The 16,219-nt window shown below is 35.9% G+C and overlaps 1 protein-coding gene across 1 annotated transcript in view; it reads left to right on the top strand.

Annotated features, from left to right (window-relative positions):
* MCU (mitochondrial calcium uniporter) overlaps window positions 1–16,219 on the top strand; it is a 191,252-nt gene that overhangs the window by 150,108 nt on the left and 24,925 nt on the right. Inside the window, exons 3-4 of the mRNA XM_046654736.1 lie at window positions 10,126–10,296; window positions 11,784–11,888. Of these exons, the coding sequence (XP_046510692.1) occupies window positions 10,126–10,296; window positions 11,784–11,888 (276 nt within the window). The remainder of the gene's footprint in view (window positions 1–10,125; window positions 10,297–11,783; window positions 11,889–16,219) is intronic.

The following is a 16,219-nucleotide window of genomic DNA, read 5'->3' as shown; positions in this document are numbered from 1 at the left end:
TGCCCCCTAGTTCCATCACTTAACCACCTCATAACCTTAGGCAAGGTATTTAACTTCTCAAACTTCTTTCCTCATCTCTGAAATGGAGATATTCATAGTTACCATCTCCAAGAAAAAAATGTGCTTACCCTGCAGAAATAGTACTTACCCACCAGAAACACTTATTCTATGAAGAGTGATTGTGGTAGTGTTAAAGATCCCTAATCTAAAAAATATGGTTTTGAGCTTCTCATTTTATTTTTTTTTATTTTTTTTTTTAAGATTTTATTTTTTCCTTTTTCTCCCCAAAGCCCCCCGGTACATAGTTGTGTATTCTTCGTGGTGGGTTCTTCTAGTTGTGGCACGTGGGACGCCGCCTCAGCGTGGTCTGATGAGCAGTGCCATGTCCGCGCCCAGGATTCGAACCAACGAAACACTGGGCCGCCTGCAGCGGAGCGCGCAAACTTAACCACTCGGCCACGGGGCCAGCCCCTTGAGCTTCTCATTTTAATTTGTCTGTGCCCTAGATCCTCGACTGTAAAATGACTAACAGTGAAATTTTTTGATTGTATGGTTTATACCTCCTCAAGGCCTTCAAAGCCTGTTAATGAGAGTTAAGAATGAGAGTAATTCTGCTGTAGACCAGTTGACTATATAATTAATATATAATTTATCATCCATTCCAGGACACTTTTGAGAGTGAAAGGGAGGCAACCAGAGTTGCCCTGACGATTTTTAATAGTATAAGCTAGGACATATCTTCACTTTGCTTATAGTGAAAGTGCCAAAGGTGAGCTAGAGTAAGAGCAAGGGAAATAACCTCATGTAGCCACCTTCATTTCTCTATCCAGAAATGTAGTGCTACTTAGTTAGCCCTGTATTGAGAATGGTAGTAGAAAGTTGTGTTTATTTTGTAGTTAACAAAGGATCTGAGATTTCCTCACAAAAATTGCTTGAGGGCAAATAATTTTAGTAATGAAGGGTTACTGGAAATTCCTGTTTAGTAATAAAGAATCAGTAATAAACAATTAACCAACCCAAGTATAGATAATATGTAAATTCTTAACCTAAGGTCTATGGATGGTTTGGGGAACTAGATATATGCCCTAATTTTTTTTCTTTGGTTTTTATTCTCTTACTTCTTTTTAAAGCTTTGTTGAGATATATTTTACATACCATAAAATTCACCTATCATGTAAGCATCATAATAATCCAGCTTTAGACCTCTTCCTTCACCCCTAAATGTTCCCCTGTTCCTGTTTTATAATCAATCCCTACTCTGATCCTAAGCCCCAGGCAACCACTTATCTACTTTCTGTCTCTATAGTTAAAGCTTTTCTAAAAATGTCATATAGATGGACTCATGCACTATGTAGTCTTTTGCATCTAGCATCTTTTACATATCATAATGCTTTTTAGGTTTATCCATTTCGTAGTATGTATTGTAGTTCTTTATTTTTATTGCTGAGTAGTATCCTAATATGTGGAAATAATCACATTTTATTCATTCACCAAATTAAAGACGTTTGGATTGTTTTCCATTTTGGACTATCAAGAATAATGCTGCTATCAACATTTACTTTTAAGTCTTTTTGTGGACATATGTTTTCATTTCTCTTGGGTAGATACTTAGGAGTGAAATGGTTGGGTCATATGGTAAGTATGTGCTTAACTTTTTAAGAAATTGCAAAACTGTTTTCCAGTGTGGCTCTACTTGCATTCCCACCAGGATTGGATGAGTGTTCCAGGTCCCTCATGTCCTCCCTAACACTCAGTATGATCAGTCTTCTTGATTATAGACATTCTAATGGATGTGTGGTATTATTTTGTGATTTTAATTTGCATTTCACTGATGCCTAATGATGTTGAGCATCTTTTAATGTGCTTATTAACCATTGAAATATTTTCTTTGGTGAAGTGTCCAAACTTTTGCCCATTTAAAAAAATTGAGCATCTTCTTAGTATTGATTTATAAGGGTTCTTTATATATTCTAGAGTTTTTCCTATTACTTTTAAAATAGTTTTGGAGGAAAGGGAAGAAGATTTTGTTGAGTCATGTTGTGTTATTAATGGTTACTCTTGTACGCAGTGGGAATTCTGTATTTATTGTCATTATCATAGTGAGAGCACAAACATACCCCACCACTATTTTTCATTCCAACTTTTAAAAACTTGACAACCAAAACATTGTTGAGCATAAAGGCAAGTTGTAGAAGGTTGTATACAGTGGGACCATTTATGTAAAGTTTAAATACAAGCAAAAACCATGCTGTGTTTAGTTATTTAATACTGTTATAGCAAATTACAGCAATACTTAGTGGTTTAAAACAACAATAACACTTTATTGTCTCATGTTTTTGTGGATTAGGAATTCAGGAACTGTTTAGCTGGGCAATTCGAGGTCTCATGTGGTTATAATCTCATGTTAGTTAGGACTGCAATCGTCTGAAGGCTTGACTGGAGCTGAAGGATCCAGTTGTAAGGTGGCTGACAATATGGCTGAGAAATTGGTTCTGGCTCTTGGTGGGAGGCCCCACTTCTTCTGCATGGTGGCTTCTCCATAGGGCTGCAGGATTATCCCTCTGATGTGAGTACTGGCTTCCTCCAGAGCAAGTGATCCAAGAGAGCAAGACAGAAGCTATACAATCGTTTATGGCATAGCTTTGGTAGTTATACACTATCACATCTGCTATAGTCTACTGATTTTTCAGACCAGCCCTGATTTGATATGGGATGGGGCCAAACAAGGATGTGAATACCTAAAGGCAAGGATCATAGAGAGCCATCTCAGAGGCTGGCTATCTCAATACTATATATTATATATTGACATTTGTGTATATGTATGTGTCTGTGTCTGTCTCTGTCTATCTATCTGCCTGCCTGTATGTATGTATGTATGTATGTATATCATAGATGGGAATTATAAACACCAAATACCAACTTCAGGATAGTGATTTCCTTTGGAGAAAGAAAGATTACCCTGCTTCATAGTGGATAAGTTTTTGAACGGGAGCAAGGATGGAATGAAGTAAGGGGTTCAATGACAATGTAGCTGATAGAAGAAAGAGGCAGTGGTGGCCTGGGCTAAGATGATGGTAGTACAGAGAACTGGAGGGATTAGAGATGTTTAGAAAATATATTGAAAGGATGTTGTGACTGATTAGATATGAGAAATATCACGTTCTGGCTCTAAGAGTAGTCAAGGATATCAGATGATTTTGTGGATTGGGCAATAGTTAAATAATGGTGGTGTTATTGACAAATGAGAAATGTCGGAGATGAGTGGTTCAGGGAAGATGAATTCAATTTTAGGATTTTTGAGTTTGAGGTGTGCCTTTGGAAAACCCAGTTGTCCGGCAGACAATTGAATATAGGTTTGGGACATGATCAGCATTTAGTTGGTAGCTGACACTTTAGAAGGACATGAGATTTCATGGAGAATGTGCAGATTGAGAAACGCAGAGGCCTAGAACAAAGCACTTAGAAACTTGCAAGGGATGAATACAGGAAGAAGAGCCTATGAAGGAAAATTAGAAGATGTACACAGAAATGTAAAAACAACCAAGAGAGTGTGGAATCACAAAAGCCAAGAGGAAAGCTTTTTATAAAGTCAAGGAGAGGTTAACGTCATTAAGTGCTGTTAAACACGCAAGTTAAGGGCTACAGTTCCCACTGAATTTAACAACCTTGTGATATGTGTGACTAGGAGAAAACAATTTTTTAGTCAGATGATGAGATCCAAAGCCACTTTGCATTGGCTTGAACTGTATGACCTTGGGAACATCATCTAACCTTCCTGGACTTTATTATTCTTAGCTGTAAAAGAAGGATGTTAGCCTGTGTGATTTCTCTGCCCCTTCAGACACTAAAAATTCTGTTATTATATTTCACATTCTTGATACAGAGTATTACAGAAAAGGGAAAGAAAAGAAACAGACGATGGCAAGATCATAAGCCACTGGAATCATCCATCATATAAAGTTCAACTTTAAGTAGCTTTGCAGAAAAAACCCTTTATGTGTTTCCTTATTGTACCAGCTCCCTTTCATAGTAAGTGCTTAAGATATATACAGCCATGTTCATGAGATATGTTGATGCAAATAACCGTAATCTATAAATCAAATTTGGAGTGAGTTTATTATGAGCCAATTTGAGGACTATAGTCCTGGAGAACTTTTCCACCAAGGAAGGAAACTCCCCATAGAATAGATGTACAGAGTGGTTGTATACCATCTTGGAACAAAGAGCGTGCATCACATATGACAGAAATATCTCTTTTACTACTGTCACAAGATTCTTTGCTAGCAGAGCAGGTCAGTGGTCTCAAGGTGAGCACAGCAAGTCAGTGGTCAGCAGGCCAATGGTCACAGGATGGGTTAAGGCAGGTCAGTAGTTCAGTAGTTAATTCTTAGCTTCTGGGAAGAAATGCTTATTCTGAAATGCTGATACAGGAGAGGCAACATCTCTTTAAGAGCGTCATTTTTGGCTTCGGGACATTATAAATGTTTAAAGTATAAACGTACAATGCATGCTCAATGGGCTACATCAGGCCCTTCTGGAAAAACAAAGTCAGGCCAAATTAGTTTTAAACCAAATGGCTTCCTCATATACCCCAGTATATCCTACTGCTTTTCATTTGTTCATCAGAAGATATATTTTAGAGAAGATTTTCCCCATTATTTTGAACACCAACCAAACTTATTACTATGAGTTTTTTAAGCATTTTTTAACAATTATCTAAATAACAAGCATTTATATTTTATGACTTTTTCTATACCTGATGCCCCAAAGGTATTTTTCAAACAAATTTGTGCCTTCTTCAACCCCAAATGTATGTTGTCCTTGCACTTCTCTTCTTAGTCCCGAAAATTCCTTGCCTTTTTGTCTTTATGCCTAAATCAGTTGTCATGTTCTGTCTCTCAGTGTTCATATTGGATGCCCCATAATTTCTAGGTTTCTTGGAATCACACTGCTGTAGAACTCACTTAGATTATTTCTTATTTTATTGAAATGGAAATCAAAGGAAAACCCAACCAAAATCTACTTGATGCAGTTTACACCTAAAAAGAATGTTTGTCTCCAGAGAAATAGTAGCTGACAACTGTCAATAGCTTGTCAATGCCTATTGTGACTCTACAACAGCCAGCGCTATTTTATATATTGTTAAACTTGAGGAACTTTGGTAATTGTTCTTCTTTGGTTGCAAACCAAGAAATCTAACATTTACATTACAATATAGTGTGTGGGAAAGAAGGAGACCTGGGGATTTATTTCAAAAGCAGTATTATAATAAAGGTTTGTCAGTTCTGAAATGTGCTATTCCACGTAGAGTTTCTCAAAGCTTTCATTTTTCATTCGTTTGAAAGGCTTCATGATCTTTAAAGGAAAAAGTTAAAGTGGGTGAGAAAGACCTTAATTTTCTCTGTTGACTTTGTCTCAGTTGTTTTAAAACAGTAAACCCTAAGCACTTAGCTGTGAAACCAATGTTTTAGTGATATCTGCCATACTTCACGTAAGATTCTCAGATTCCTATCTTTTATTTAAATTCAACTCTGTATACTTCTTGAAATCTGTGGTTGAATAGTTTTTTCACACATAGAAAGAGGATAATTGGGGTGAAAAACACCAGGTGAACAAGTTAATCACCTAATTTTATGACCCCATCATCACTACTGTCTATAGAAGAGATAGGAATATTCATATTAGTGGCTATGAATTTAGGGAAACACTAGATTGGTAAGCATTCTTTTGAAATGAGAAAGACAATGACAATTTTCAAATATCTTTAGATATTGAAAACTTTAGATAGTACATGCTATGTATTAAGTTCATATTACTATTTTTGGCCTCTTCTTCCTTAGGAACATAGACTACCCTTTTGGAAGGGATAAAGAAAGGGAGATTTCTGACTTTGCTTCTTTTTAGTTTTTATATAAAAATTCATGTATCCACAAAGAATTAAGTGCTATGAGAATTGCTGTCCTTCTGTCAACAACTAGAACACTAGACAAAATATGTGTATAGTCTATAAATAGTCTATAAAATATGTCTATAGTTTTTAGACATTGGATAATAAGCAGGACAGGACTGTGATCTCTGAGAGAAGAGAAACAAATGAGATTAACCCTACATTGCTTCAGCTCACAGCCTGAGGTTTTGACTAAATTCTAAACCACAATACCAGGCTAGAACAACTTCCAAGGAAATAACAATTACCTGAAGCTGTAAAATGAATAATTCTTAGTGCTCGTACTGGGCCAGAAATCATTTGACTTCCCTCCAGCCATAGGGGAGAGACATCACTGAATATATAAACAATGAGTAGAGACTCCCAGAAGAACTATACCTTAGCAGTAAGGCCAAACTTGCCCTAGAATAAAGGATTTTCTAGGTGTGTCCTAAAATACCTGAAAAGATCAAACTAACATGCAAGTAACTGAACTATACAACAAGATCTAGCACTCAACAATGTAAAGTCATCATGTCTAACCTTCAGTCAGAAATTACTAGGCATATGAAGAAGCAGGAAAAAAAATCATTCAATAGAAACAGACCTAGAAATGACAGAGATGATGGAATTAACAAAGATTTTTAAGTAGCTATTATAAATATGATCCTTATATTCAGGAAGAAAAAGGAAAACGTAAGCATAAAGTGAAGAAAAGTAGGGCTGGCACTGTGGCATAGTGGTTAAGTTCTTATGCTCCACTTTGGCAGTCTGGGGTTCACAGGTTCAGATCCCAGGCTTGGACCTACATACCACTCGTCAAGCCAAGCTGTGGCAGGTGACCCACATACAAAATAGAGGAAGATTGGCACAGATGTTAGCTCAGGGACAATCTTCCTCATCAAAAAAAAAAAAAAAAAGTAGAAGATATAAAAAATAAATGGAACTTCTAGAGATGAATGATATAATATCTGAAATGAAAAACTTTGTGAGGAAATTAACAGCAGATTAGAAACTGCTGAAGAAAAGATCAGTGACATTGAAGTGCATAGCAATTAAAACTATCCAGAATGAATCTGAGAGGGAAAAAACCCTGAAATGTTTGAAGAGAGCCTCAGTGCCCTGTGAGACAATATCACATGGTATAATATTAAGTGTAACTGGAATCCCAGAAGGAGAAGGGTGGGAGACAAAAAAAATATTTGAATAATGGCCAAAATTTTTCCAAATTTGATGAAAACTATGAGCCCACAGATCTAAGAAGTCTAACAATTCCCAAATAGAATAATCATAAAGAAAACCATATAAAGGAACTTTATAGTCAAATTGTTGAAAACCAATGATAAAGAGAAAATATTAAAAGCAGCCAGAGGCAAAAAGACATATTACATACAGAGGAACAAAGATAAGAATATATATGAATTTATCATATACTATGCAAACCAGAAAACGTAAGTTCTTTAGAGTACTAAAAGGAAAAAACATCTGTCAACCTAGAGTTTTTTACACAGCAAAAATATCTTTCAAAAATGAAGGTGAAATAAAGACTTTTTCAGGTTTACCGTAGCTGAGAGAATTTATTGCCAATACATCTGCACAACAGGAATTGTTTAAAGAAGCTCCTGAGGCAAAAGGAAAGTGATACCAAATGGAAATTTGGATCAATACAAAAGGAATGAGAAACACCAAAAGGGTAAATATGTGTGTAAATATAAAAGATTTTTTTTCCTCATTTTAAAATTTCTTTAAAATATAATCAGTTGTCAAAGTAAAAATAATGTATTGTGTGGTTTATAATATGTAGAAATAAAATGTATAAGAACAGTAGCACAAAACGGGAGATGGAAATATGTTGTTGTAGGGTTCTCTACACTATACCTGAAATAGTATATTGTTTGAAGACTGACTGTGGTAAGTTAAACATTTATATTGTAACCTTTGGGGAGGGTTCAGCAAACTCATTAGGCCAAATCCGCCCACTACTTATTTTTGTAAATAAAGTTTATTGGAACACAGCCATGCCCATTTGTTTACATAGTGCCAACAGCTGCTTTTGCATCACAGTGCAGTCTATAGTTACAGCAGAGATCTAATGGCCCACAAAGCGTTAAGATTTAATATCTAGCCCTTTACAGAAAATGTTGCCAATACCTACCATAGAGTAACCCATAAAAATGTTTTTAAAAGTATGGTTAAAAAGCCAATAGTAGAGATTAAATGTAATTATAAAAATACTCAGTTAATCTAAAAGAGGGTAAGAACAGAGGATAAGTAGAGGAAAGAATGGTTGGGTCAAGAAAACAAGTAACAAGATGGTAGGTTTATACACAACCATATTTATAATTTATTAAATGCAAATGATATGCAACTTTAATTAAAAGGCAGAGATTGTCAGATTGGATAAAATAGCAAGACCCAACTATATGCTGTCTACAGGAAATCCACTTTAAATATAAAGACACAGATAGCTTAAAAGTAAAAGGATAAGAAAAGGTATATCACAAAAATAAATGACTTGTAAGTGAACCATCATAAAAACTTTACTCATAGTAGCCAAAGACTGGAAACAATCCAAATATCAATTAACAGGTGAATGGATAAACAAATTATGGTGTATCTGAATGAACTGCTAATGTATGCAACAACATGGATGAATCTCAAAATCTTTATGCTGAGAGAAAGGAGCCAGATACAAAAGAGTACATACCATATGATTCCAGTAATATAAAATTCTAAAAAAACTAAATATAATCTGTGGAGACAAAAATCGAATCAGTGGCTGCCCAGGGATCAGCTGGGATGGGGATCAAGAAGAGGGGTACTAGAAATGTTCTTCATCTTGATTATTGTGTCAAAACTCATCAGATGTCCACTTAAACTAAGAGTGTATTTTGTTATTTATAACTATGCCCTTAATAAAGGATACTTTTAAAGTTTAAGTCATGAAAGAATGTAGTGTGAGGCTTTGTATACATTGTAGGCCTTATAAGTTACTAGAATAGGCAAGGAAATAAGATGTAAATGACTCCAACTATGGGAAATTTGATGCATTTGGAATTTCTGGAACATTAATCTATATGTATTTCCTCTCAACTCTTCAATTTTGAGGGGAATGAATCCTTAGAAATATTATAGAATGTATCTTTTGATTCTTAAAAAAAGCTAATAAAGAAACATCACTTATGTATCAAGGAGTGTGCTAAGTGTTTTAAATGGTTTATTTTATTTATTTGTCACAACAACTCTGTCAGTTAAGGATTAGATCCATTTTATATATGAAAAAAGTGAGGCTCAGAGAAGTTATATCATATACCTGAAGTTAAAGAGCCAGGATTCTCTCCCAGATTTTACTGGAAAGCCTATTTTCCTTCACAGGCTAGGGCTCACTTCTCATCTTTAAATGCTTGGTTGCTAATGTAAAAAATTCTGGTTCAAAATTTATTTATTTAAAAAAATCATTTGAAAATGATTTTGAAAGGGAATTGTTCTGACATTTGTTTTAGTTACTAAGGCTACGTAAATCAAGACTATTGAGGAAAAAGATGAGGAATTCTGCATTGTACTGTTGTAGAAAATCCTTTCAGTTATATAGGTTATGATGTTTCCCTTAATAACTTTTTGTTAAGAAATCCCAGATAGTTGAGCTTGGGCTTCTAGCTAACCTCAGAAAGATGTTCAAGAGAACATAAAAGGAGTTGTTTTTGATTACATCATAATATGTCCATATGAGTTAACTGTCCTTGAGTAAGAGTCTCGCTTATTAGTAAACTTTCAGATGTCATTCCCCAGGGATTCTTGAAAGCGCTGGCTCCCAAGAGCCACCTCCTGCAGGTTATAGCGTCTGGCCTAGCAATCTCTGGCTCCTTAATAAAATCTTACTAAATGGAATCAGGGTTTATATTCACCAATACCAAGAACTTTACCTCAAATTCCTGGGAAAGCTTCTCCTTGACCCACTTAGAAGATAATCCTTTGCATGTTTTTTTTCTCTGAAAAAAAAATTGTGTCATCCATATGATCTTCCATAAGCCAGTTCCCAGAATAACCTTCAACTAAAACTACAGGCATATTCTTCAACCTTTGAAAACATTTTGAACCACGCTAATGATAATAGACCCGCATTTAAGACGAGCAATGAGGTAGCTTTAACTTATAATAAAATCTAATTATCATATGATTTATGGGTCTTTTTCACTCAGATGTAACAGTGGTCTATCAAAATGGGTTACCTGTGATATCTGTGAGGCTACCATCCCGGCGTGAGCGCTGCCAGTTCACACTCAAACCTATCTCAGACTCTGTTGGTGTGTTTTTACGACAACTGCAAGAAGAGGATCGGGGAATTGACAGAGTTGCCATCTATTCACCAGGTATAGTCGCTTTCATTATTAATTCCCACCCACCCCTCTCTTCCCCTCAAACCACTTCTACACACACACACGCATCACTGCAAAAGAATTCCATACTGGTAACCTTAGAACGCATTTTTTTGCTTAGCAAATGTCGGGAGAGACAGTGATTTCTCTCCTAGTTCTCAGAATATAATTCTTCAGTTTAAGCAAATGTATATACACAGGGAGTCTCATTCAGAAGCACCTCACATATAATGCCATGGGCAAAGATGAGCAATCAGTCACTTTTTGTATTATTGAGACCTTTTATCATTACCTTAGGCATGAAATAAATTTTTCCAGTAGTCGAGCCCTCATCTCTGGAGATATGAAATATTAGGACTTCTTCTTAGATCTTCTTGTGTTTTCACATAAAAGTTTGTAAAATAAAGACATATATGATTTGAAAAGAATTTAAGGCACTAAAAATTCCCATTTGACATGAAATAATTTCATTTATTTATTTATTTATTTTAAGATTGACCATGAGCTAACATCTGTTGGCAGTTTCTTCTTCTTCTTCTTCTCCTCCTCCTCCTTCTCCCCCCACCTCCCCCCCTCCTCCTCCCTCCTTCTGCTCTCCCTCCTCTCCTCCCCCTTCCTTCCCCTCCCCTCAAAGCCCTCCAGTATGTAGTTGTACATTCTAGTTGTAGGTCCCTCCAGTCCTGCTGTGTGGGATGCCGCCTCAGCATGGCTTGACAAGCCGCGCTAGGTCCACACCCAGGATCCTCACTGGCAAAACCCTGGGCCACCGAAGTGGAGTGCGCAACCCTAACCACTTGGCCATGGGGCCAACCCCCTCATTTATTTATTTTTTAACTGCCTTACATTTTTTTCCTTTTTTACCTTGAAAAATTTTAAACCTACAGAAAACATAAAAGACTAGTACAGTAAGTACCCATTTACCCTTTGATTTACCAGTTGTTAAACTATTTGCCACATTTCTGTCTTAAGTATTTTAAATATACTTAAGTCTCAACTCATCTAGTAATATAATTAGTAGACTGCTTTGATGTGTTTTGCTAACACTAGCATCTGTCTTCACCAAATTACTGTCAACTAATCAGTAACTCTACTGAAAAGTACCATCTATTAGAAAATATTGATTTTTTTACTCAACCAACTTCCCTCATAGACAGATATAAGACATCCAAGCAGCTCTCCCAGTGACCCTAGATTTCCAACTGACACCTAAACATCTATGTAATTATCTCAGTTGTTCCTAAAGTTCTGCCAGAAAAACATGTTGTTAAATCTTCACAGACTCAAGGCCATGAAAACAAAAAACCTCAGATAATATAAGTTTTGTTTAGCATAGAACTTGAGGGTGAGGCAACAAGTTAACTGAAATTTAAAACAGAAAATGTAATTTTAAAAATCTATTTTGAAGATTGCTTTTTCCTGACCATTCTTGAATAAATTGGACATATGACAAGTTTAAATTTTCTCATTTCAATTTCTCACAGATGGTGTTCGAGTTGCTGCTTCAACAGGGATCGACCTCCTCCTCCTGGATGACTTCAAGCTGGTCATCAATGACTTAACCTATCACGTACGACCGCCAAAGAGAGGTAAAAAGTAACCTTGCTAAGATCCGAGAAATGTGGGAAGGGCTTTTGCAAAGAACTTTACTTTTCCCTGGATAACCTTGAGAAATGGACAATATTCAAAGGACCCTGGAAGTGTTACATACAGGTAGACTCTGTTTCAGTGGAGAGCTCATTGAATACCTGGCACTTGGCTAGTACACTGACTAAAACTTAGATTCTACCAGACACTGGTATGCGTTACTATTAGATATTGTCACTCTGTTTTACAGAAATGAATGTTTTATATAACTTAAGCTCCTTCCCTTCATACAGGCTAAAAGTCATATTATTTTGATAACATTATGGGGGAATCTTTTTGAAATAAATTCTGGACTTCCTTGTCCGCTTAAACATTTGTAACAGGAATTAATCCCTTTTTTTTTTTTGATGGCTCAAGGTCAGCAGTCTGAAAGTCAATTATTGTACATTAATAATCTTTAGGAACTTCTGGCATGTATATGCTTTTATCCAAAAAAGTGGGGTACTTACCTTAGGTGCAGATTTTGAGGGGGTGCCAAGAAATTCAGTTATCAAGATAAATACATAATATTTTAATGAACTATTTTTAAAAACTAAAGTTAATGCAAAAAATCTATAATGAACAAAATATCAAAATTTTAAAGACAGAGTCAATATTACTGATTTTTCTGTTCACCCTAGTACTATCTGCACAGCACAGATACTAAATAGCCCTCTAAAAGCATTTTAAGTTGTGTCTTTTTTGGTCACTTTTCTCTCTTTGCCCTCAATATTGATTCTCACTTATTGCGCTGTTAATGCCCTTTCCACCACCACCACCCCTCCATCAGCCTGCTAGGACATCCCTTCTTTTTGATTCTGCTTGTGAGAATTGTGTCTAAATGTAGAGAAAGTTCTGAGTGAAAGTGTAAGTATTGATGCCTCTGAAATCTTGTCCACATTTACCTTTAAAAATTTTCTCTTTCCTTCTCATATGTTGTCCACTTTTCCTCCACTCTGTATTCCTTTGCTCTTTCCTGAACCATGTCCCATTCTTTGCCATCTCCGTGTTTGTTCCCCTTTCCTCTAAGATGCCTTTTTCCTGTGTTCCTAACCTCATGTCAGGAGCCTAACCTTCCTGTTTCCTCATGTCAAAATCATCAGTCAGCTCTTCGATGAAGCCTTTAAGATCCTATTCTTTCTTTGACTCCCAGACAACCAGAAGTGACTAATGTCCTCTCTGAATTCTTCTCATTCCTTTTCTTTGTAAATGCTCACAGGGAAGGCACTGTGATTTTGTATCCCTCATTGACTCAGGTGGTCATTCTGTATTGAGTGAATTAAATGAGTTAACTTGGTTGCATTTTAGTTGTTCAGAAAGCCAGATTTTCTTCTGTGTTCAAGCTAGTTGAAATGGAACCAGCTTAGAAAAAGTTTGGAGAGGTATAGTAAGGATGGAAAACTTTCTTTTTTTTCTTTTTTTTTTTAATTGAGGTTATGATAGTTTACAACGTTGTGAAATTTCAGTTGTACATTATTATTTGTCAGTCATCCCATAGGTGCGCCCCTTTACCTTTGTGCCCACCTCCCACCCTCCTTTCCCCTGGTAACAACTAATCTGTTTTCTTTGTCTATGTATTTCTTTATCTTCCACATATGAGTGGAATCATACATAGTTTGTTTTTGCTTAAAGTAATACCCTCAGGGTCCATCCATGTTGTTATGAATGGGACAATTTTTGTCATTTTTATGGCACAGTAGTATTCCATTGTATATATATACCACGTCTTCTTTATCCATTCATTGGTCAATGAGCACTTGAGTTGCTTCCACATCTTGGCTATTGTGAATAATGCTGCAATGAACATAGGGGTGCATGAGTCTCTTTGAATTGCTGATTTCAAGTTCTTTGGATAGATACACAGTAGTGGGATGGCTGGGTCGTATGGTATTTCTATTTGTAATTTTTTGAGAAATCTCCATACTGTTTTCCATAGTGTCTGCACCAGTTTACATTCCTACCAGCAGTGTTTGAGGGTTCCTTTTTGTCCACAACATCTCCAACATTTGTTATTTTTTGTCTTTGTTATTATACTCATTCTAATGGGTCTCAGGTGATATCTTAGTGTAGTTTTGATTTTCATTTCCCTGATGATCAGTGATGATGAACATCTTTTCATGTGCCTATTGGCTATCCATATATCTTCTTTGGAGAAATGTTTGTTCATATCCCCTGCCCATCTTTTGATCAGATCATTTGATTTTTTGTTGTTGAGTTGTGTGAGTTCTTTATATATTATAGAGATTAACCCTTTGTTGGATATATGATTTGGAAATATTTTTTTCCCAGTTGGTAGGTTATCTTTTCATTTCAATCCTGTTTTCCCTTGCCTTATAGAAACTCTTTAGTCTGATGAAGTCCCACTTGTTTATTCTTTCTCTTGTTTCCCTTGTCCAAGAAGACATGGTGTCTGAAAAGATCCTTTTAAGACCAATGTCAAAGAGTGTCCTGCCTATATTTTCTTCTAGAAGTCTTATGGTTTCAGGTCTTGGCTTCAAGACCTTAGTTTATTTTTGTGAATGGCATAAGAGAATGGTCTGCTTTCATTCTTTAACATGTGGCTGTCCAGTTTTCCCAAGACCGTTTGTTGGAGGGACTTTCTTTTCTCCGTTGTATGTTCTTAGCTCCTGTATCAAAGATTAGCTGTTGGTAGATGTGTGGTTTTATGTCTGGCCTTTCAGTTCTGTTCCATTGATCGGTGTGCCTGTTTTTGTACCAGTACCGTGCTGTTGTGATTACTATAGCTTTGTAGTATATTTTGAAGTCAGGGATTGTGATACCTCCAGCTTTGTTCTTTATTCTCAGGATTGCTTTAGCAATTTGGGATCTTTTGTTGCCCCATATGAATTTTAGGATTCTTTGTTCTATTTCTGTGAAGAATGTCATTGGGATTCTGATTGGGATTGCGTTGAATCTGTAGATTGCTTTAGGTAGTATGGACATTTTAACCATGTTTATTCTTCCAATCCATGTGCATGGAATGTCTTTCCATCTCTTTATGTCATCATCAATTTCTTTCAGGAAAGTCTTGTAGTTTTCATTGTATGGGTCTTTCATTTCCTTGGTTAAATTTATTCCAAGATATTTTATTCTTTTTGTTGTGATTGTGAATGGGATTGTGTTCTTGAGTTCTCTTTCTGTTAGTTCATTATTAGAGTATAGCAATGCAACTGATTTATGTAAGTCGATTTTGTACCCTCCAACTTTGCTGAAATTGTTGCTTATTTATGGTAGCTTTCCAATAGACTTCTTCGGGTTTTATATATATATAAAATCATGTCATCTACAAATAGTGAGAATTTCTCTTCTTCATTGCCTATTTGGATTCCTTTTATTTGTTTTTCTTGCCTCATTGCTCTGGCCAAAACCTCCAGTACTATCTTAAATAAGAGTGGTGAGAGTGGGTACCCTTGTCTTGTTCCTGTTCTCAGAGGGATGGCTTTAAGTTTTTCCCCATTCAGTATGATATTGGCTGTGGGTTTGTCATATATGGCATTTATTATGTTGAGGTAGTTTCCTTCTATACCCATTTGATTGAGCATTTTTATCATAAATGGATGTTGGATCTTGTCAAATGCTTTCTCTGCATCTATTGAGATGATCATTTGTGGGTTTTGTTCCTCATTTTGTTAATGTGGTGTATCACATTGATTGACTTGTGGATGTTGAACCATCCCTTTGTCTCTGGTATAAATCCCACTTGATCATGGTGTATGATCTTTTTAATATATTGCTGTATTCGTTTTGCCAATATTCTGTTGAGGATTTTTGCATCTATGTTCATCAGTGATATTGGCCTGCAATTTTCCTTCTTTGTGTTGTCCTTGTCTTGCTTTGGTATCACAGTGATGTTGGCCTCATAGAATGTGTTAGGAAGTGCTCTATCTTCCTCAATTTTCTGGAATAGTTTGAGAAGGATAGGTATTAAATCTTTGAATGTTTGGTAGAATTCTCCAGAGATGCCATCTGGTCCTGGACATTTTTTGCAGGGGAGGTTTATGGTTACTGTTTCAATCTCTCTACTTGTGATTGGTCTATTCAGATTCTCTATTCTCTTCTTGATTTAGTTTTGGGAGGTTGTAAGAGTCTCAAGGAATTTATCCATTTCTTCTAGGTTGTCCAATTTGTTAGCATATAGTTTTTCATAGTATTCTCTTATAATCTTTTGTATTTTTGTGATACCCATTGTACTTTTTCCTCTTTCATTTCTAATTTTATTTATTTGAGTCTTCTCTCTTTTTTTCTTAGTGAAGCTGGCTAAGGGCTTGTCAATTTTGTTATCTTCTCAAAGAAC

This window comes from Equus quagga, chromosome 2, assembly GCF_021613505.1.
Source record: "Equus quagga isolate Etosha38 chromosome 2, UCLA_HA_Equagga_1.0, whole genome shotgun sequence".
Taxonomy (NCBI): Eukaryota; Metazoa; Chordata; class Mammalia; order Perissodactyla; family Equidae; genus Equus; species Equus quagga.
This window is presented reverse-complemented; position numbering and strand designations above follow the sequence as displayed.